Source organism: Neodiprion virginianus, chromosome 5 (genome assembly GCF_021901495.1).
Source record: "Neodiprion virginianus isolate iyNeoVirg1 chromosome 5, iyNeoVirg1.1, whole genome shotgun sequence".
NCBI lineage: Eukaryota > Metazoa > Arthropoda > Insecta > Hymenoptera > Diprionidae > Neodiprion > Neodiprion virginianus.
In genome coordinates, this window is record NC_060881.1 from 29437755 (window position 1) to 29457890 (window position 20136).

A 20136-nucleotide genomic window follows, 5' to 3' on the forward strand; every position below is an offset into this window, starting at 1 on the left:
GCAGCGAAAACAGCGTAGGACCAACAGCAGACGAATGACGATGGAAAAAGCATCAGTCGAAAAATGTGAAAAACTCAGGTTCTGGTTTTCTGCCTGTAACTTTTGGTCCGTTGTTCGCAGCCTATTGGGACTGCGCCTAATCGATTTCTCTCGCAAAATTACGTCAGAATAGTGCACGAAAGAATTTATTCCAGCACTTTTCAAAATCGCGAAAATTTTCACCAAAAATACAAAGGGGTTAGCCTTACTTATTTTTGGGCCGAAAAATTCTTGGTCTCAGACTCGATTTGTATGACCTTTTCTCGACTAATTAGACTCCCAGGAACTGAGAAAACGCAGCGAAAACAGCGTAGGACCAACAGCAGACGAATGACGATGGAAAAAGCATCAGTCGAAAAATGTCAAAAACTCAGGTTCTGGTTTTCTGCCTGTAACTTTTGATCCGTTGCTCGCAGCGTATTGGGACTGCACCCAATCGATTTCTCTCGCAAAATTACGTCAGAATAGTGCACGAAAGAATTTATTCCAGCACTTTTCAAAATCGCGAAAATTTTCACCAAAAATACAAAGGGGTTAGCCTTACTTATTTTTGGGCCGAAAAATTTTTGGTCTCAGATTCGATGTGCATGAGCTTTTCTAGACCAATTAGACTCCCAGGAACTCAGAAAACGCAGCGAAAACAGCGTAAGACCAACAGCAGACGAATGACGATGGAAAAAGCATCAGTCGAAAAATGTGAAAAACTCAGGTTCTGGTTTTCTGCCTGTAACTTTTGGTCCGTTGTTCGCAGCCTATTGGGACTGCGCCTAATCGATGTCTCTCGCAAAATTACGTCAGAATAGTGCACGAAAGAATTTATTCCAGCACTTTTCAAAATCGCGAAAATTTTCACCAAAAATACAAAGGGGTTAGCCTTACTTATTTTTGGGCCGAAAAATTCTTGGTCTCAGACTCGATTTGTACGACCTTTTCTCGACTAATTAGACTCCCAGGAACGGAGAAAACGCAGCGAAAAGAGCGTGGGATCAACGGGAGACGAATGACGACGAAAAGATCACCAGCTGAAAAATGTGAAAAACTCAGGTTCTGGTTTTCTGCCTGTAACTTTTGATCCGTTGCTCGCAGCGTATTGGGACTGCGCCCAATCGATTCGTCTCGCAAAATATCCTAGACATAGTGCACCCAAGATCTTATTCCAGCACTTTTCAAAATTGTGAAAATTTTCGCTAAAAATACAATGGAGTTAGCCCTACTTTTTTCTTCATTTTTGGAGCCGAAAATTTTCGGTCCCAGATTCGATTTGAATGACCCTTTTTAAACTAATTAGACTCCCAGGAACTCAGAAAACGCAGCGAAAAGAGTGTAGGACCAACAGCAGTGGAATTACGATGGAAAGAGCACCAGTCGAAAAAAGTCAAAAACACAGGATCTTATTTTTGGGCTGTAACTTCTGATGCGTTGATCGCAGCGTGTTGGGACTGCGCGCTGTCGTTTCCTCCTCCGAAGTTGTGTGTCCGTAGTGCACCGAAGAATTTATTCAAGTATATTCTCGAATTGGGCATATTTCAGTGGAAAAATCCAATAGGATTTGAAGAGCCATTTGTGACTTGATACCTACCATATGCTTGATACTAGTAGTGCAGCGCACAAGCAAAGCGTTGTTGATAGCGCCACCTACAGCGAAAAGCCTGCGAAAATGGTCGCTATCTTAACCGCCTGTCGCAGCACTCTAGCGTAGGTTTAAGCCGTAATCTTGAACAATTAGGTCCCATGGTTGTTCAGAAAACAAGCGGTGTTCGTTTTTTGGTTATATTTTCTGTCTGTTTTGATTGGCTTTCGTCAGATACATTTTTCAATTTTGTTTTTCAATTTCTCAACGTTATTCACATGATCATCAGCCAATGTATCAAAAAATATTGTTTGTGTTAAATTAATACGACCGCACTTGTATAGCGATTATCGTGACCGACTGCTTTTGTCGCCAGTGACTGTTTTAATAGCTATGGTAATTATTGATCTACTATAAGTCGTCAACTACCTTGTGGACCAAAATCTTATCGCATCGTTTTATGTAGCATGTACCACGTCATTATTACTGTCACTTCAGTCTTAATTCACCATTCTTTTCTCATGTTTGGCAGGACGTGCAACGACACTCTGTACATACCCTGGTGTTTCGTTCTCTTAAGAGAACACATGATATGTTTTTGTCAAATCAAGGAACCCTTCCTCCGGTTGATCCTTCAACGTAAGTACCATACTCATAATGTAGCCCCAATTGTGAACTCATTAAACACATATACATAATGCAACACATTCTGATGTGCAAAGACCGTCTTAATAATAAACGTCTCTTTTTGTTAACAGGGAATTGCTGAAAAAAGCCATCAAATCTAAAGACTCTTACTCGCCAGTCTTAGATCGAGTTAGAAGAAACAATCACCTAAAATCTAATCATGATCACAATTCGGACCCTCCCCCACCTGGTGGTAAGTTAGTCGTCACGGTCTTTGTTTAATTTAACTGAACAAAATAAATCGAAACTATCTGGCGAATTCGTTATTCACACAATGTCGCTTTTATCTTGCCCAGATGATACCTTCAATGGAGGTAACAATTCATCTGCGATGGTACCTTACGGTGGCGGAATGGGCAACTCAGTCAGTTTGAGCTCATCAATGCCCACTAATACCAACAGCACTTCGTCAACTGTCATGAATCTCCCACCAAAAAAGACCCCAGCAATAGCAAAACCACGCTGGCATGCTCCTTGGAAATTGTATAGAGTAATAAGTGGCCATCTTGGTTGGGTACGGTGCTGTGCTATCGAACCTGGCAACGACTGGTTCGCTACAGGATCAGCTGACAGAGTTATCAAGGTACAAGGGCATCTATTCCTTAGTTGTTAATTAAAAGATTTTATTTAATTTCGTCCTGAGCATTTACATCATTTTTGTTAAAAATTTCTCACAAGATTTTTAACTACATTTTCAATGTCATTAAAACATCGACTAGTACAGCATTAATGAAAAATGCAACATTTTTACAGATTTGGGATCTTGCTAGCGGAAAGTTGAAAGTATCTTTAACCGGACATATCAGTAGCGTACGTGGTCTTGCTGTGTCTCATAGACACCCGTATCTATTCTCATGTGGCGAAGATCGTCAAGTCAAATGCTGGGATCTAGAATACAACAAGGTAAATATATAGTACAGCGCTGTAAGAACTTGGAATTATCAATAATACCTAAAAGTGTCAATACCGAAAAGAAAAAGAAAAAAGATAGACAAGTTTAAAAGTACCCAAAATATGAAAATGACATCAAAGCTAAAAATACTATGTGACCAATAAGATAAGAATAATAAACTGCATTTCCTAGGTTATAAGACACTACCATGGTCACTTGTCAGCAGTTTATTCCATGGCTCTGCATCCAAATATTGATGTACTAGTCACAGCAGGCAGAGATTCGACCGCTCGCGTTTGGGATATGCGAACGAAAGCGAACGTTCACACGCTGGCTGGGCATACAAATACAGTAGCTAGTGTGATATGTCAGGCAGCAGAACCTCAGGTGAACGAATGATGTCCACAGTAACCGATTTTATAAATGGGGCTTGCATCTAAATGTATTTGAATTTTTAAGGTCATAACTGGTAGCCACGACTGTACAATCAGACTGTGGGACTTAGCTGCCGGAAAATCTAGAGCAACTTTAACAAATCATAAAAAGAGCGTTAGATCTGTTGTATTTCATCCGACGTTGTGCGTATCTTAATTTTATCTAATCTTGCATCTCAATCTCGATTTATGTTGCCCAGTTTCCCGCATTTATTTGATCTTTTCCGATATTCTAGATACATGTTTGCGTCAGCCTCACCCGATAATATCAAACAATGGAAATGCCCAGAAGGAAAATTCATCCAAAACTTGTCTGGTCATAATGCAATAGTCAATTGCCTGGCCGTTAACGCGGATGGTGTACTTGTATCTGGTGCTGACAATGGTTCCATGCAGTTATGGGATTGGAGGACCGGGTGAGATTTCAAATTTTAGATATTCATCTGTTGAAACTTTGAATTTTTTTTTTTTCAAATAATCCTAATAATTATTCTGTATCCGGCACCTCGTTTTAATTAGTAATATAATTTTTATGGTTAATCAATGGACTGAAATAATTCTAGCAAATGATTTATTTTTATAGCTACAACTTCCAGAGACTTCAAGCCCCAGTTCAACCTGGTTCAATGGATAGCGAAGCAGGCGTTTTTAGTATTACATTCGACATGTCGGGGACACGTATGATAACTACCGAAGCCGACAAGACGATAAAAGTCTACAAGGAAGACGACACAGCGGTGCGTTTAGTAATTTATATTAAGTGTCGCATGAACTTATTTACCATGATTGTTTCCTGTTCATATTACTTTTATTTTCTGTTGTAACAACAAATCGTAAACTTAAACATAATTTAATGCAACGACCAAATGGTATCACAGTAATCTATGTCTGGAATTTCTGTTTCGTTTCACCATTGATTATTTATTGTAATCGTTAATAATCACTTCCGTGATTAATTAAATGTGCGAATGATTTTTTACAGTCCGAAGAAAGTCATCCGATTAATTGGAGGCCTGACATCATTAAGCGAAGAAAATATTAGTGAATGTATAAACATTAAGCAAGGTTGTGTTTATACAATAACAATTTAATGATAAGTTGTATTGTGAGACGATTTACGAATTGATTGTAAATAAAGCTTCCATTTCCACAAATGCTGATTACGATTTTGGTGTTTTAAAGTTCCTCGTCCAAGTTGAAATCTTCCTCCGGATAGTCTCCCACCTTGATATGTGCAGGCTTCAAAAAACCACCGTAATTCGGCAGGCAATCGAAATACCTTTTTCCTTGGACGCTAGAAATACAAATAATCTTGAATGAATATTAACTATTTAGAAAACAACATTAAAATGACCAACTACCAAAGTGACTTACGATCCATCATTTTTTCCCAATGGCTCATCATATTTGACACCAATCCACCAACCAGACTTGAATTCGGTTTTACCTGCAAAGAATTATTCAAAAATTATCAACCCAGTGCAAATGAACATAAAAGATACAATGGAGGCAAAATATTGTGGCAATTGGGCAATCGTTGCTCATCATTACTTACCAACATACATGACCGTTCCTCTACGTCTCGGTTGATTTGGTACTTGAGTTTCGCAACGATCGCCGACCTTGCAAGCTCTGGCAGCGGCTTCATCTGCCTCCTCTTCTCGACGTTTCTCTTCTTCCCTTCTCTTAGTTTCTTCCTCATTATATTTACCCAACTTGTTTCTCTCTAGGAATGCTTTCACTGTGTCTGAAAAAAAAATTTCTACTGTCATTATGATTATTTATTGAAGCATGAAATTCAAAAATTATTCTTTAATGCCCATGTAATGATTAGTGGAAAAGTAGCATTTGGCCAGTTTTTACTGTTGGAAGCCTGAGTTTTTATACATGCATCAGATGTATGAATTACCGGATCGTTTGGCATACTCCGATTCGGACAGTTCGAATTTATCCACCTGTGCAGTTTCATCGTCAGGTCGAATGCAGTTATCTATCACCTGTTCAGAGCGAGAAAATATTTTGATAACGATTCGATATAAAGAAATAATAAATCAATAAATAGAAGCGGATGGACAAGTTTTTTCTCTTTTACTTTATCTCAGATTTTTATCAGCCAATGAAATATTCGGTAGAGAATTTAATAAAGAAAAAACAAGCCGACTGTTTTACATGACAGAAAAAAGAATTCTACATGAAGTTTTTATCTTACATGAACTCTCATTCCATCATCGATCGGATAAGATCCCAACAAGCGGTCACCCTGGTCAGGTTTGCAGATCAGTTTGTCATTTTTATCGTACACCTCTAATTTCATGGTGGCTGAATTACCTCCTGTAAGGAGTTCGAGTTTACCCTGAAACAAGAGTCAGTTGTCAATAACATTCTGGCAGCTAAATATGAGTTAAAAAAGAGACATTGGATTATGATTACTCTTTTACTGTTAATTGCCTAACTTTGCTCAACTATTTTAAGAAAATTTCAACATCGGTCTACCGGTTACAAACCTTAAAATCATCGAGAGTGATTCCCTTTTGAAATCTCCTTTCGACGCAGCAAGTTTGTTGCCCCGAATTGGTGATGTTTAGGTTAACGAAGTCTGAGGTTACCACGCTGTATTCTGTCATTTTGAACAACCCCTATTCGCTTAATAAGAAATAGATTTGTTCAACTGTACGGTTTGGAAAAATCCTCGAATTTTCGATATTCACCAGTCAATCTAGACAGTAAAACTAATATACGCAGTAGATGAAACCAAAGAATATCATCAAACTGTACCACAACTGTACCAATCGTGACAATGTAACATAGCCTCTACATTTGACAGTTAGGCGTCGGCTGAATAAATGAGGGAAACGCCTGCACTACCGCAACATTCACTATTAGCCGTATGTTGAGTAGGCTGCAATGAGGCGTACCAAACCCACAATCTTCCGTACTTGATGACCCAAAAGATTGAACTAATTTTGGAAACATATTTGTGTTTTCCCGTAATTTTGTACCGTTTCCTGTATTCTCATGAAGCAAGTACATCAGTTATGAAAAGACAAGACATAAGTGAGAAAATACGAAACATATTGTATTTCCGCAACAGGACCTTAAATAAAATAATTTAATATCCGTAAATGAATATTTCCAATTTATGTATTTATGTATGAACATTCAGTTTGAATCTGTATGGTCGGAAAAAAAGAAAACTCTTTGTAATTATGTACATGCATATGTATAATTCTGATATAATTGTCTTCTTTTTCTCTTCGCCGCTCTTCCCTTTGCCGAATCTTTCACTCTCCCTTTTTTTCGTTCTCACTGGAACTCCTTGAACATATCTTTACTCAGTTTTTTTCGATCCACGAGCTTTCCAAGCTGACTGGAGATTCCAGGAGAAGTATAACGAAAAGAAATGTACTTGAGAGGCAAGAAGCAGAAATGCATACCATAGTAACCCATATGGCATTCCCTGTAACAAATTAAATTAATAAATAAACGACTTAAGCTAACAAGTGATATTTGGTAAAACTAGTTAATATTTTTTAATCTTTTTTAGTTCTCAAACCTATAGCTTGAATTTGCTTTCATCATCATTAATTCTAATGCATCGTATTTTAAAAACGAAAGTACGGCTTACCTGCCAAATTTGTATATTTTCTTTGTCGTTTGTAGTCAAATAAGTCCAGACATCTTTGAAATAGTATACTACACCATAGATGAGTGGACCATAACCAAGTACCACAATTCCAAACATATACCTCTGTATTGTCTTAATTCTATTGTAGCGTATTGCAGATAAAGCTAAAAATGAAAGTAATAAGCTTCCGCACCATATGTATTCCCACCAGAGCGGCTGAAATTCAAGAATTTCCGGTTTTTACATAGTATAGGATATAACAGGTGAAAAGAATTTATTTCATTATCGACACATTGATTCCAGTCACTGGGTCAACCCTTCGTTTGAATTACTACGAGCTCAATAGAAATGGTCATAGTTCTCATACTAATTTCAACATGTTAACGTGAGGCTGAACTATTTTAAACATAAAAAAAACTCAAAGAGTTTTTATGAGATAACTTGTAACTAATTTCCAGTAACCCTGATTAAAATGATGCAAGTTAAAGATTCGAACTAAAAACGGTAATGAAATGCACACCCGGACTAAAAAAAGGTTTACCACTGGTTTTAGATACAAAAAAGGTAAATCAGCAAATTAATGAGATGATAATGAGTCATTTATAATATTGTTGCTATTGTTACCTGTGGTATTTGTAGCTCTTCAATTTCCAACACAAATATATCCAAGTGATCAAGTATGTCAGCGGATAATTTCGCCAGCATTACAAAAAATAGTAAATAGTGGAAAAATATACAATACTTTAATCTGGACTTATTCATGGCGCTGAAAAAGTTAAATTCTTATATTTATTCATTTTGAAATATTTTTTCATCTTGTGCCTTATTAACATTGCAAATGATTATGACATCATTGAATGACCAAGCGTTAATGTAAGTTATTGTGTATTTTTTGTTAGTGGAATAGAAGAGGTAGTTATAGTTCTGAAAACTTAACAGAAGCTTGAATCAGTAAAAAAAAACGGAAGGAACAAAAATGATATAAATCTGTGTAAACAGCTGACTTCATAAAATCGGAATATATCGTTGATGAATATGAGGTTAAAACCATACTTATCTGTATTAATCTATGGTTAAAACCATACGTGAACGATGCGACGGCAATGAAGAAAGTGCGAGACACACAGATAGAGATTTGATGACAGAAAATACGTTCTAAATTCTACTGACAAATAAATGAAAGAAATTCAACAGATTGTTAGAAGTTGTATCTGGTAAAATATGAATGGGAGGGGTTATTTCAATACATAATTATACGCGTGGGAATATAAGGGCGACTGATAGATATTAGAAATGATACTGAAGAGCTTGATATGGATGGTTATTTATTTATTTTACTATTTACCTGAATTGATACTGTGCGGCGATTCGTTGTCTGTGTAAAAAATCAGTACCATCTGTGCCCAACGCCTGAGATGCGGTTAATTTCGAAGCCATATTATTCCGTAAGCGAACGTTGTGTACCTCCGATTACTAATTTAGTTCAAAAACTCGTGCAGCCTGTCTTTGCCAAAAAGTTTTCAGGTAGGACACGACTATTTTTAAACACTCGCAGCCATCTTCGTAATCCTCGTATTTCAACCGCTGCCATACTAATCCACCGAAGACACGCTAGCTTCCACGTTATCCACGTTCTCATGCTTGGATGAACGAATAGTTAGACCAAAGAGTTGATCACACCCAGTCACCTGTTGTCGATTAGTTTTTTTTCCAACACAAATTGGCATCATTTAGTCAATCTGTTAGATCCGACCAATAGTATTCCTTCGCATTGATTTCTGTCGTAATCTTAATACAAAAAACAGCTCGTTTTCCCCTTCACGCAGGGCAAAAGTAGTTTTACAACTTTGGGTCTTACTCACGGTCTTATAGACAGTTCTGGGTACTCCGGCTGTAAAACCGTGCTCGAAAATGAAGCCGATGTTGTGAATTTTCGCCGCTAGCGCTAGTGAGGGAGAGGCCTACTTAGGCCGTGTTTGAAAATTGACTGACAGTACTGTTAGCAATCTTTTATCTCTTTTGCGCTTCCAAGTATGTGAATAGCTCTGACTCTGTCCTAGAGAATTTTGAGTACTGTCAGTCAATTTACGAACACGGCCTTAGTACGCATACACCGGCCTCGGAGATTGCAGCGCTCCGGTCTTTGGTGCACAAATTGAGAAACACAGGCTTCAACACGGTCACGCTGCGTTATATAAGAAGGGGGCTTGGACTGCCCAGGCCTGTCTATAAGACCGTGGTCTTACTCAACATTAGATAAAGAATTGGTTTAACTATATGTAACAACTCTTCTATTCGAAGATAACCCGCAGATATACATAATCCATATTTAATTGTGATAAAAATATCAGATTTTTAACCACTTCGATGATTTCAAAAATTGAATAAGACGTGCAAATTCAATTACTGTTGAAGGCGGTTTGTTCACTGTTATGCCCTTTATTTCTTAGTTCGAACGTTCAAATTGAGAATTTACGCCTACTCACGAAGGAATTGATTAACGTAAAGTTTTATTAACAGATAGCCTGAGTACAAAAACTGATTCAGGTTGCTACAACGTGATTAAAATATATATATATCTATTCCTATCCTATTACCATCATAGTACTGACAGTACATACGTAACGTTATACGCATAATTTGAAATGTCAACTTTTCATATAATCCTTCAACAGAAAAAATCGAAATTAACGTAAATTAGAACAGATCGCGACCAAAAAAGAATTCTAAAAAACCACATCCATTTTATCAATGGTTTGAAATGATTAACAATACGGACTTGTACATTACGTAATTAATACAGATGATACACGTAGAACGTGACGAGAAGAGCGCAACAATTAAATTGTTGTCATTAGTTAATACCGTGTATTCACCACTACTTTCATTTTTTATATTTTAATGCACGAACTACGGCTATTATTACCAAGTTATTTCAATGATATACTAACTCATTTATATATGTATACTGTATTGTAAATATATGTTTATATATACATACATACACATATATATATATATATATAAATATCATAATACTTGTTACTTGCACTAATCGCTGGCTCCTTCAATACAATAATTGATTTATTAACTCACTTCGACTCTATATTGTGCTATAGTAAGTAATATTTGCTAATCCGATTTTTTGTCTTTCGATTTAACGTTTTCCCAACCCGACCAAATAAAATTGGTCCACAGGTTTCGTAAATGCACAATTCATTTTCGATAAATTAACTACAGGCGAGCATATTTAGCATATTTAGATTCACTGGGCTTCTTTTCTATCACCCTCTCAGACACGCTCTTTGATTTTTCGTTCAGGAACTGTAAGTAAATGATCAAACTTACACAACCTGTGCGCCATTCATTCAATCGTTAATCCACGGACAGTTTGTGTGTAATTTACAGTACTACACACAGATACTATACGTGTACAGCATCGCATTGATCGATAAAAATTGATCGTTTGTAATTGATACTTCAATGAAATATAATAATAACAATAACTATTGTATAATTATTAATACTTTTAAATGCGTTAAAATTCATGTATATCATTTTCTGCATTTCATTCAAACATAAATCCCTCCCTGCCCCAAAAATTGGCTGTCAATAATATGTATAATTGTATGCATCTGTCACTTAAGTACACAATCTGCAAACAAAATTGCCAAATGTATAATAATATATAATTTACGTTCTAATTCATTTAGGGTTATCTCTCTTTCTCTATTGGTTTTTTCTTGTTTTATGCTGTCGCAAAAAATCATAAATCATATTGTAATAAAAACTTTCGATAAAAAGTAAAATTGTAACCTTTTGCTTGTGATTTTTTTTTCTATGATCCCTCACTATATTCTTGTTGCTTTTTTTCCCAGAGGAAAATAAAAATAATACAAATTTTTATACTCTACCATGATCCTCTGTACTTCGACGATATTTACATTTCGTAGCTCTGATGATCAGATCTAGATTCAGAAGACTTTGAAGAAGATAACGTTTTCAACACAGATATCACGTTGTCTGTTACCGTTGGATGAATACTCATTTGCAGTTCAGTCAATGACTCTTCAGTCTGGGAATATCATAGAAATATCATTTTAATTGTGAATACAGATGTATAATGGATCATAACTGAAGTCCCGAGAATATTCTTCCTATTGATAATATTTACCAGCTAAAATATTAAATCACCTGTCTCAATAATTGAGCCGCTGTGTGCAAAACTCTCTGCCACTTCCTCATTTCCACATTATGAAGACTCTCTTGTTGTTGCAACAAGTTTATCCAATCCTCTTCCGTCTTTGGTGTATTTCTAAAAAAATTCAAACATGGTACAGGATGAAAGTTATCAATCTGATACGGACACTTTTTTGTAGTCCTGATGATATTTGTGAAAAACTTGATTAATCTTACTTGAGAACGTGTAGATCCATAATGGTGTAAGCAGCAGCTTCTTCTAAGCCCCATAATTTATAATAAAGTAAACCATTTATTAGCATAAGGCATAAAACTGCTAAGAGAAGTATCCAGCTTACTATGTTGCTGGTGTCGTTGCGAACACCTGAAACTTCGAAAACAATTAAGGTTGATAGAAACAAAGTTGGTATAATCGCGACAGACTTATCGTTTCCGTATTTTTAAACAGCTTTTTCACCATTGTTGTTGTATACTCGTGGCAAGTCTGCTGTAACGGCTTGGTGGCAAGACTGTAAGTGATCTGTGGGATGTGCTTGTAGAGATGCGCCAGCCCCGGTCAACCGCCTTCGTCGTCTCGCCTTGCGTTTCAATCCCACTCCAACATTACCTTCCTCACTTTCAACGCTCAGCGCTTTTACCAAGCTACCAAAATACTCTTCTAATCCAGCCCAACAATTTTTCTCGATAAAACCTATATTGTAACAGAGAATACAAGAGAAATGTTTTTTTTTTCTTGATAACAGAACTTTTAGTGTTTCATTTGTTCTAAAACTAAGGAAGCGAGCAACTCAAAGAACTGATGAATTTCTGAATGAAGGTGATGTTATTTGAAAAATAGAATATTGATTTGTGAGTACGATAATGAAAACAAACACAGGTTTCTTGGTTCTTTTTTCTCAATTACAAGGCAGCTAGATTACCTTTAATATTCTACTCACTTTTAACAAGACCCCAGACATTCTTCTTGTATTTAATTTGTGAAAATACTGCAAGGTTTGTCTCACCCTCCGTAGAACTTGTCATACAGTAATGCGTGTGAACGCTGAATGAATCTGCATAAGGTATACCTGCGTTGTTGCTCTCTATATCTATACAGTATAGATGCCCAGGTCTGCTGCATGGTAGCATTATCTATATTATGGAAACAAAAAACGCGTAAAAATAGTCATGAGCCAGTGTCTTCATAACGATCAAGGTTCTTTAGATGAATTATTGGTGAGTTCCACTTTAAAGAGTCTTTTCAAATAAATATGCATACCTGCGTCTCTGTTACTTGGGAAGATTTCGGGCCAACAGATTGCGACAGTGATATAGTTAGTGAAACCGTTCTTGATTTTTGACCCGTTTGACTGTCTTGTGTCCATGCCGATTGTACCAGATCTGAGGATAGTGAAAAAAATTACACAATATTTGAAGTTGCAGAAACACCGTTCAGCAGCATGTGTCAACATTTTTTCTTTGCATGTATAACAATAATTGAACTTACCGGTGGTTTTTCGTGCCGTATGAAAATCCAAGAAGAACTTTGAGTTGGTAAAGAGCAATGTGAATAATTGATCTATATGAATAGGTAATGTTGCGTTACAAAGTTGCCGTCCATCATGCACAGCTGAGCACACTGCATTACTGCGTAGGGCAATGCGTACTAGAGAAAACAAAATGATTCAGCAAATCATGAAGATTGTCAAATGCTTTCACAATCAATCAAACTGATACATACATTATATAAAATTGAATAATGTCAGTTGAAATATATAAATCTTAAATGATTGTATCGACTGATCTTAAACTTACGTGGATGCTTCTCGGCCTCGCTCTCTGTCGTATCACTGAGATCGGTAGGATCCAGATGAGACTCTGGTCTAGTTGATGAACGTCTGTCAAGTTCAGGGTTAGACGAATTGTTGGGCTGAGGTGGCATCAATAGATTATCTGAATTAACCACTGCTCCCCCTTCAGCTTCGGAATACGATTCGACTGAGAGTTGAATGGAGATTTTTTTATCCTCCTGTGCGGGTAAGAGCGAAGGTACATAATCTTCGTCGTCAGAAGTAAGGCCAAGCTCATCACCATAGCAGGCATGAACAAGCTGCCACATTTCGGTCATGCTCATTGGCTGACCTATCAGTGCATTTTGCCAAACTCTGAAGAGCATAAGATAAGCTTTGTCCCTGGCCCCGAATGATGTGAGAAAAAATTTGTCCGTTTCCGTACAGACTAGTATAGCATTTGGTATGACTAGCGCAGTTTTCTCCTTCGTTATTGAGGCGACGTCCTTCCAACGCAGAGATACTGACGTTTCCCATGAAAATATGTTTGCATAAAAACATATGTAGTTTTGGGATACGTACAATCTTCCATGAACAAGTATATCTCGCTGCAGGGCGCAAGAGTAATCTGAAAGAAGTAGGAAATTTTTATCTAACTCTAACAAGTTTTAATACCTTTATTGTACTATTAAATTTTGGATTTATTTAGTTTTGTTAGACTTTGATTACACATAACTTGGAAAAACACAATTTTTACGTTCCTGTTTATCAAAACCTATAGAATAATTCAAGATTAATTAGAAAATTTTCACGTCTTGTTGAACTCAGTCTCAGCAGTTAAATCATACAAGAAATAAAAGTCCATAGAAAATGTTTTGTGAATTCAGGGGAGAAGTTGGAATACTACAAATCCCTGTTCAATAAAACTCAATTTCAACCACTTACAAGTACAACTAGATGAGTATGTAGGCTACACTAAGAAATATTCTCACCAACAACAAGTCGTTCATCATCCGGAACGTCTTTAAAAATCCTTTTAAAATCCTCAGATCGTGATTTATAAGTTGGATAAAGTACGTTATACCATGATGACTTTTTCTTGGTACGATCTCCAGCTCTGGTTTCCTTTCTAACTTCGTACGCTGAATTCCGTCCAGGTTCGGCAGAGTCCGAAGATCGATTAATTGCTTCCTACGATGCAAAAAATGTTTAATAAATTTTGCAAAGGATGCACAAGAATGTATTGAACAATCTTCAAAGGCCAATTCCAAAGATACAAAGTCTGAGTTTTAGTATCTACCAAAAAGTAAGATTTCATTGATTTGATTGATTTCGAAAATTAGAAAATTAATTTACCTTTTTTTATTTCATTAAAAAATTGTATTTTGCAACTCATTCCTCTCTTCATCTCAATACATAGAAAAAATTCTTTCGGTCCTAAGATAATACCTGGTTTTGTTGATCCTCTGGTTTGCTAGGGGATATATCTTTATTGACGAAATTAGCAACATCCGAATGAGGTCTAGAGTGATCCCTCTTGGTATAGGGCCTGGGACTTGGCCAAGGTGATGGAGTAGGGCTAGGTGAAGGGCTATTGCAGCCTGAGCCTCCCCCCAAATTTGTGTCAATCAAATTAGAAGCCGATCCATCATTTCCACTGACGCCGATGGTTAGATTGGCATTTGTCAGCGACAGATTGTTGCTAGTTATCGAGTCGTGGCTGGAAGTGGAAACGTTCTCTACCGACTTGTTCCTGAAAGTAAATTTCATGCATTATTTTCTGATATTCCTAATGATGAGTAGAAAAATAATGAGTCAATATTTTGACTTGTCCATTTCAGAATTTCAATCGTTTGCTTCGTTAACACTGAAGCCAGTATTGTTGTTATGTACAGTACTTATTGTTAAAATGAACAATAAAAGAAAGATGAGCAATTGCAAATAGTAATAATTGTTCCGTTGGTGTTTTCTCTTTATTCAGTTGCTTTGTTTACTTTTTTATTCCATTGTTTTCGAGAAGTCAAGCCGCGTATCAATATATCTCAATGTCGTTGAAATCGCGAATGACATTAGATAGGCTACTATGAACGACAATACGAGGTAATAATTGAGAGATAAGGCAATGATGGATGGGAGGTGGATATAGGGTAATTGTCGTAAATAGACGGATCAATGCTACGCGTCTTTTAATACAAGTAGAACAATTTTTTTTCGTTGTCGCCAAGCGATAACGACGACGTTCTGTTGTCATTACCGCAACTCGGGTTTCCCCGCCTTTTCGGTACTCGGAGGGTACAGAACATGCGGATACAGGAATTACTTAAGCTACACTTACATAATGGAGGTGGGGTCTCCTCCCGGGGTGGCTGAATCGTTCTCGTATAATATTAGAAGTTCTGATGCAGCAGGACCGAAATCTGTAATGTGAACTGCCATCTGCCACATTATCGGCAAACGTATCAGCGGTAAACCGGATAATCCCTGCTGTCAACAATTGTTCTCATTGTCGATAATAATACACCGCATTTAGGGTCATAATCTAAATTTCATCTGATATAACTCCTCTGACGTTCGTTTATTTCGAACTGTCTACTATAACTACTTATCGTTACAGTGCCGATTCTACACAATCTTCTGTTTCGATTAATTACCACTGGACACGAAACAAAACGCCTACCTTGACGTTTCACATGTTTTGTTTTTTATTTCTCCGTACGTACGCACTGACTAATGTCTCAGACGATAAGGTACACTAGGGTAACGTACACTTTGCGTCTTATCGAATTTATCAATGATTATATTACACCTGTTTTCATTATTGTAGAATTTCTATACGACCCCACACACAGCACTTGCGCGCTGTGTATAAACACCGAATCCTAATTATTTGTGTATACACTTCTACGATCGTTTGTTTTTCAACGTTACTTTCAGTAAAGTTTTTCACTCACTCTCGATTGATCTACCAGAGACGCGCTTTCCCCGAGACCAAATTTGCAAATGACGAAAAAAATTTGTAAAACTCTATATCTGCCACTTTACCTGCCCGCACTAATAATAATGAGATACTTCACGATCACGAAGTATGCAAATCAAAGGAGATGCTAGCTTCCCGGGCACCGGTTGGTATCTAACTGTGGTAGTTAGCCAGTATCAGGTGGGTCATTGCGATTTTTCACCGCGGTAGCGCTCATGTTGTTTCAGTTCAGCGTTGTTAATAACGGTAACGTTAGACGCGAATTGTAGTAAATTAGTGAAAAAGTAAAAAGACCCGGTGGGTAGAAATATCAAATATTGTTCCCAACCACTTCCTAACCATAAAAAAACAGGGTAGAAACGAACAATTGTTCAATAGTGAGAAAACTTCATTTTTCACGCAATTCAGTGATCCCTGGGTGATTCATTCAGGATTACTTTTATTTATATTTTGAACTGACTTGTCTAGTGTCATATTTGCAATTGTCGTTAGTAAATATGATAGTAAAAAAAGAATTAGCTGAAGGTCGAGGGATATGATAATTACTATTGATTGAACTGATTATCCGAAAACAATTAATATTTTATGTTTAAATTTTTTTTTTATTTTGTCGTTATTTATACGGGATACACATATTATTTATCTTCAGGCTTGTTGAAGACGAGAGTATAGCCACATTTTCCGCAGTAATGACGGTCTTCCATGGCTGCCATGAAAACTCCGGCACCGCATTGTTCGGAAGGACATTCTCGTCGTAGACGATGAATCTTGCCATTCTCGTCGACCTAGAAACAGAGGAATTTGAAGATTTTATTCAACTATACACTGTTTTGTATCTTTTTCACATTCAGAATGGAATAAAGGAAATATGCAACTGTGAACACATAGTAATAATTAATGTACCTTGTAAAACTTGAGGACAGCAAGCTTAACCTTCTTCTTCTTGTGCTTGATCTTCTTGGGGGTGGAGTAATTCTTCTTCTTGCGTTTCTTGGCTCCACCACGAAGGCGGAGTACCAAGTGAAGCGTAGATTCTTTCTGGATATTGTAATCGGAAAGAGTTCTTCCATCCTCAAGTTGCTTGCCAGCAAAAATCAAACGCTGCTGATCAGGGGGAATCCCTGAAGAAATCAAAGCAAATCGTTACATTTTTCTTCTCTTTTTTACTGACTATTTGATTTGTGGCCAGAACTTTCAAGATTCCCTCTTTTCGAGTACATTTGTTGTGCTTAATCCTACCCTAGTGTGTTTAATAGTTAAATGGTACAATTTGATAAAAATTTCATCTTCTTGGTATTTTCGCTTAGTCCCAACTAAATTACCTTCTTTATCTTGTATTTTTGCCTTCACATTTTCAATCGTATCGGAGGCTTCCACCTCCAATGTGATTGTCTTCCCAGTTAAAGTTTTGACGAATATCTGCATGATGGTTATGGTCTAGACCAGCTGTAAAAGAAAAACGGAAAAAATATACATGTGTCTACATTGAAATCTCACCCTGAAAATGTGTTGGCTAGGAAAAATAACCATACAAAATTGATACAATTAGAAATTAGAAGAATTGGGGAAGAAAAAAAATTTGCCATATTTCAAAAATTACTTTATTTCACTATTAATTTCTCAATTAAACTTAATGGTATACAGTGATTGAATACAAGTAGAATAGTCCAATGTTTGAATTAAATAATAAAATCGAAGAATATGTGTCAAGTCTTTAGTTTGGTTTGCTACGAACAGTGATTAAACTAACAAAACTGCATTAATGCAGCCGTCGTTTTCGGGATTATTGGTAACTTGGGCATATTTACCCCATACAACTTTACCGGACTGTGTAACAAGCCCCAATTCGGAAATATTCACTTCAATAACAGTACCCTTAGTTATAACGCCAAGAGTTGTGTACATGGCTGAGCTCGGATTTTTTTTAACGCCGATAATTGGGAGACAGAATGTGGCCTTTAGTTCTGGATGAGTAACGTGTGCCTTCTTGAATCTGAGAGCCATAGGTCTGATGAACCTCTCAAACTTTGGTGGTTTCCTGGTAAAACTTTCGCCAACAAATGTTACTTTTGTCACCATTCGCTTCCATGCTTTCCGCTTGGATTTTCCAGTTCGCATCACCTTGAACACCTCTGAGTCTGACTGTGCCCTTACTTTTGGTATCGGGACATCCCATTTACCAGCCTTTTCTTTACGTTTTTGTTTTATGAGGTTGGATAAGACTTTCGCGCGCGAAGAAACGTCCCTGTCCAGCAGGTAAACTGGAAGCGCTCCCTCTGGGGTGGGTTCAGTTTTCTTTCGGACATTCTTCTCCTCGTGAGCCTTGATCTTCTTTTTCATCTGGATCTTCTCATTGCGGCGTTCTTTGTTAAAGATCTTTGCCTTCAATCCTCGCAGGCTGCGTGCTTTTTCTGCACGTTTGTGAGGTTCCCTAGCCTCTCGCTTACGCTTGCGTTCTTCATAGTCAAGCCGCCGTCCATACAGGGTTCGGAAACGGTCCATATACTCATTTTGTGGCATTTTGTTTTCTTATATCTCCTTGCTGAAACAGAAAATTTCTATGTCTTTTAATTAGCACATGTCGATGTTCAGATTTGGACAGTTGGCTAATTGATAATTATGTATTTTATATGTACTTGGTTTGAAAATTTACAAATAAATTTGATCTATTCTTTACAGCAAAGAACTTACCTTAGACTTTTTTTTAATCGTCGATTTCACAGATACACAGACATTACCTGTCCAACAATTATTTTTTCTTCGATCTCCCCACTTCAAGCTAAGGAATACAAAGCCATGATTTCTGGTTCTTGAAATTGACGCAACTTGTGATAACTTCTTGACAAACTCAATTTAATAACGCCAATCGAAAATATCTAGTTTTGATATAAAATTATTCAAATTCATTGAGTAAATGGAATATTTGCTTTCACAACTTCAGCAGCTACAACCAGACTGCCCAAATCTTGAATTAAAACGTACGAGTCTTATAATATAATTGCATGATCGTACAAATATTGAGATTTGCAAGACTAGTGATTGTGATAATATTGTAGAGCGCGAAACTTGTACCGGTACAAATGTTACGCATAAGCTAAAGATGTACCCGAATCAATGGAGTAAAACTGTTGTATGACAGCAAAAAGCAAACATATCAAAACATACTAGAAAAAAAAACAGTAAATTTGATGTAAACTATTTCATGAAATACTTTGGATTAGAGTCCAAAGGTTCGCCAAACACTGCCCCGTGAGAATAGCATGTGGGCGATTGGTGACGGAGGTTATTTTGTAGAAAATGAATACTGCGAAAAAACATATGACCTTTAGCTAAAATTACATAATTTCACTATGTTTCTATTACAAATCAGCGACTACCGTTGAAGATCGTTAGATTTCAATAGTCATCAGCGGTATCGCCAATGCATTTTGTAATGGAGAAGAGCACGCGCTGGACCGACCAAGTGGGCAGAAAAACGTGGCAAATGTCAGGATTAGGTAAAAGTAGTATTGGATCACAGCAGGATCGTTTTCGCGCGTTTACAACAGCAGTTAAGCAGTTTCGATAGATAGAAATGTCGTTCAGGGCGTTAAATACCGCAAATTGTTAAGTATTTGAATGAAAATTAGAGAAACATATTCCAACTCACCTACAGCCGACCACGCCAGGAACAGAAAAGACCGCCGAGTATCGAGGCGGCTTAGAGGGAAAGTCGAGTGGATAAGAAATCTTTCTCCCCTTCTTGCGACGTTCACCTTATGCCATGAACCACGCAGATGCTGTGCGTTCCGTCGGTAATGCGTTAATACATTGGTATTAGACACGCTGCAATCTATTCAGTGATTTTATGTACGTATGCACACACAATCATGAATGCACAGGTCAAATTTCAATGTCACCATTGATTTATCTTACGCATTAAATCTACTATACATGTGCTTGT

General features: G+C 37.0%; 6 protein-coding genes across 7 annotated transcripts; 1 reads left to right on the top strand and 5 right to left on the bottom strand.

Annotated features, from left to right (window-relative positions):
* The first annotated feature begins 1756 nt into the window (after window positions 1-1756).
* On the top strand, window positions 1757-4855 carry LOC124304654 (pleiotropic regulator 1). Of its 2 annotated transcripts, XM_046763162.1 has the most exons (10): window positions 1758-2005; window positions 2142-2248; window positions 2368-2489; window positions 2593-2879; window positions 3050-3199; window positions 3381-3575; window positions 3648-3766; window positions 3859-4038; window positions 4206-4359; window positions 4605-4855. In XM_046763162.1, exons 1-10 carry the CDS (start codon window positions 2003-2005, stop codon window positions 4662-4664), a joined length of 1377 nt encoding a protein of 458 aa, XP_046619118.1. In that variant the 5' UTR covers window positions 1758-2002; the 3' UTR covers window positions 4665-4855. The 2 variants fall into 2 exon arrangements, with proteins under 2 accessions (XP_046619117.1, XP_046619118.1); XM_046763161.1 differs by having other exon boundaries at window positions 1757-2005; window positions 4206-4776.
* Window positions 4523-6456, bottom strand: LOC124304658 (tubulin-folding cofactor B). The gene is made up of 6 exons (XM_046763170.1): window positions 6127-6456; window positions 5832-5975; window positions 5532-5619; window positions 5178-5369; window positions 4997-5069; window positions 4523-4916 (listed from the first exon to the last, which is right to left on the bottom strand). Exons 1-6 carry the CDS (start codon window positions 6244-6246, stop codon window positions 4799-4801), a joined length of 735 nt encoding a protein of 244 aa, XP_046619126.1. The 5' UTR covers window positions 6247-6456; the 3' UTR covers window positions 4523-4798.
* A 463-nt stretch (window positions 6457-6919) lies between these two features.
* Window positions 6920-8774, bottom strand: LOC124304660 (protein jagunal). The gene is made up of 4 exons (XM_046763172.1): window positions 8593-8774; window positions 7872-8013; window positions 7248-7463; window positions 6920-7079 (listed from the first exon to the last, which is right to left on the bottom strand). The coding sequence occupies exons 1-4, from the start codon at window positions 8682-8684 to the stop codon at window positions 6951-6953; spliced, it is 579 nt and encodes a 192-aa protein (XP_046619128.1). The 5' UTR covers window positions 8685-8774; the 3' UTR covers window positions 6920-6950.
* Window positions 8775-9739: 965 nt separating this feature from the next.
* LOC124304652 (protein Aster-B-like) lies at window positions 9740-14944 on the bottom strand (the record flags this gene model as incomplete). Its single annotated transcript, XM_046763158.1, has 10 exons — window positions 9740-11322; window positions 11442-11562; window positions 11664-11817; window positions 11905-12138; window positions 12386-12578; window positions 12706-12827; window positions 12934-13092; window positions 13242-13844; window positions 14209-14407; window positions 14666-14944. Coding segments are annotated over 10 exons (2199 nt in total), but the record flags the coding sequence as incomplete, so codon positions are not given.
* A 1854-nt stretch (window positions 14945-16798) lies between these two features.
* On the bottom strand, window positions 16799-19963 carry LOC124304663 (ubiquitin-40S ribosomal protein S27a). The gene is made up of 4 exons (XM_046763174.1): window positions 19843-19963; window positions 17516-17639; window positions 17097-17314; window positions 16799-16978 (listed from the first exon to the last, which is right to left on the bottom strand). Exons 2-4 carry the CDS (start codon window positions 17616-17618, stop codon window positions 16829-16831), a joined length of 471 nt encoding a protein of 156 aa, XP_046619130.1. The 5' UTR covers window positions 17619-17639; window positions 19843-19963; the 3' UTR covers window positions 16799-16828.
* On the bottom strand, window positions 17779-19902 carry LOC124304657 (ribosome biogenesis protein NSA2 homolog). Its single transcript, XM_046763169.1, has 2 exons — window positions 19843-19902; window positions 17779-18735 (listed from the first exon to the last, which is right to left on the bottom strand). The coding sequence occupies exon 2, from the start codon at window positions 18711-18713 to the stop codon at window positions 17934-17936; it is 780 nt and encodes a 259-aa protein (XP_046619125.1). The 5' UTR covers window positions 18714-18735; window positions 19843-19902; the 3' UTR covers window positions 17779-17933.
* Window positions 19964-20136: the final 173 nt, after the last annotated feature.

Excerpts from the sequence above, each read along its gene's own strand:
- LOC124304654 (XM_046763161.1), top strand. Across the intron at positions 3,200-3,380 it reads GGGATCTAGAATACAACAAG|GTTATAAGACACTACCATGG; the intron begins GTAAATATATAG and ends TGCATTTCCTAG. Across the intron at positions 3,767-3,858 it reads GTTGTATTTCATCCGACGTT|ATACATGTTTGCGTCAGCCT; the intron begins GTGCGTATCTTA and ends CCGATATTCTAG.
- LOC124304660 (XM_046763172.1), bottom strand. The coding sequence starts at position 8,684 with ATGGCTTCGAAATTAACCGCATCTCAGGCGTTGGGCACAGATGGTACT. Across the intron at positions 8,014-8,592 it reads GCCGCACAGTATCAATTCAG|CGCCATGAATAAGTCCAGAT; the intron begins GTAAATAGTAAA and ends TAACTTTTTCAG. Across the intron at positions 7,080-7,247 it reads AAAATATACAAATTTGGCAG|GGAATGCCATATGGGTTACT; the intron begins GTAAGCCGTACT and ends AATTTGTTACAG.
- LOC124304657 (XM_046763169.1), bottom strand. The coding sequence starts at position 18,713 with ATGCCACAAAATGAGTATATGGACCGTTTCCGAACCCTGTATGGACGG.
- LOC124304658 (XM_046763170.1), bottom strand. The coding sequence starts at position 6,246 with ATGACAGAATACAGCGTGGTAACCTCAGACTTCGTTAACCTAAACATC. Across the intron at positions 5,976-6,126 it reads TCACTCTCGATGATTTTAAG|GGTAAACTCGAACTCCTTAC; the intron begins GTTTGTAACCGG and ends CTCTTGTTTCAG. Across the intron at positions 5,070-5,177 it reads AGGAACGGTCATGTATGTTG|GTAAAACCGAATTCAAGTCT; the intron begins GTAAGTAATGAT and ends AATTCTTTGCAG.
- LOC124304663 (XM_046763174.1), bottom strand. The coding sequence starts at position 17,618 with ATGCAGATATTCGTCAAAACTTTAACTGGGAAGACAATCACATTGGAG. Across the intron at positions 17,315-17,515 it reads AAAAATACAAGATAAAGAAG|GGATTCCCCCTGATCAGCAG; the intron begins GTAATTTAGTTG and ends TGATTTCTTCAG. Across the intron at positions 16,979-17,096 it reads CTGTCCTCAAGTTTTACAAG|GTCGACGAGAATGGCAAGAT; the intron begins GTACATTAATTA and ends CTCTGTTTCTAG.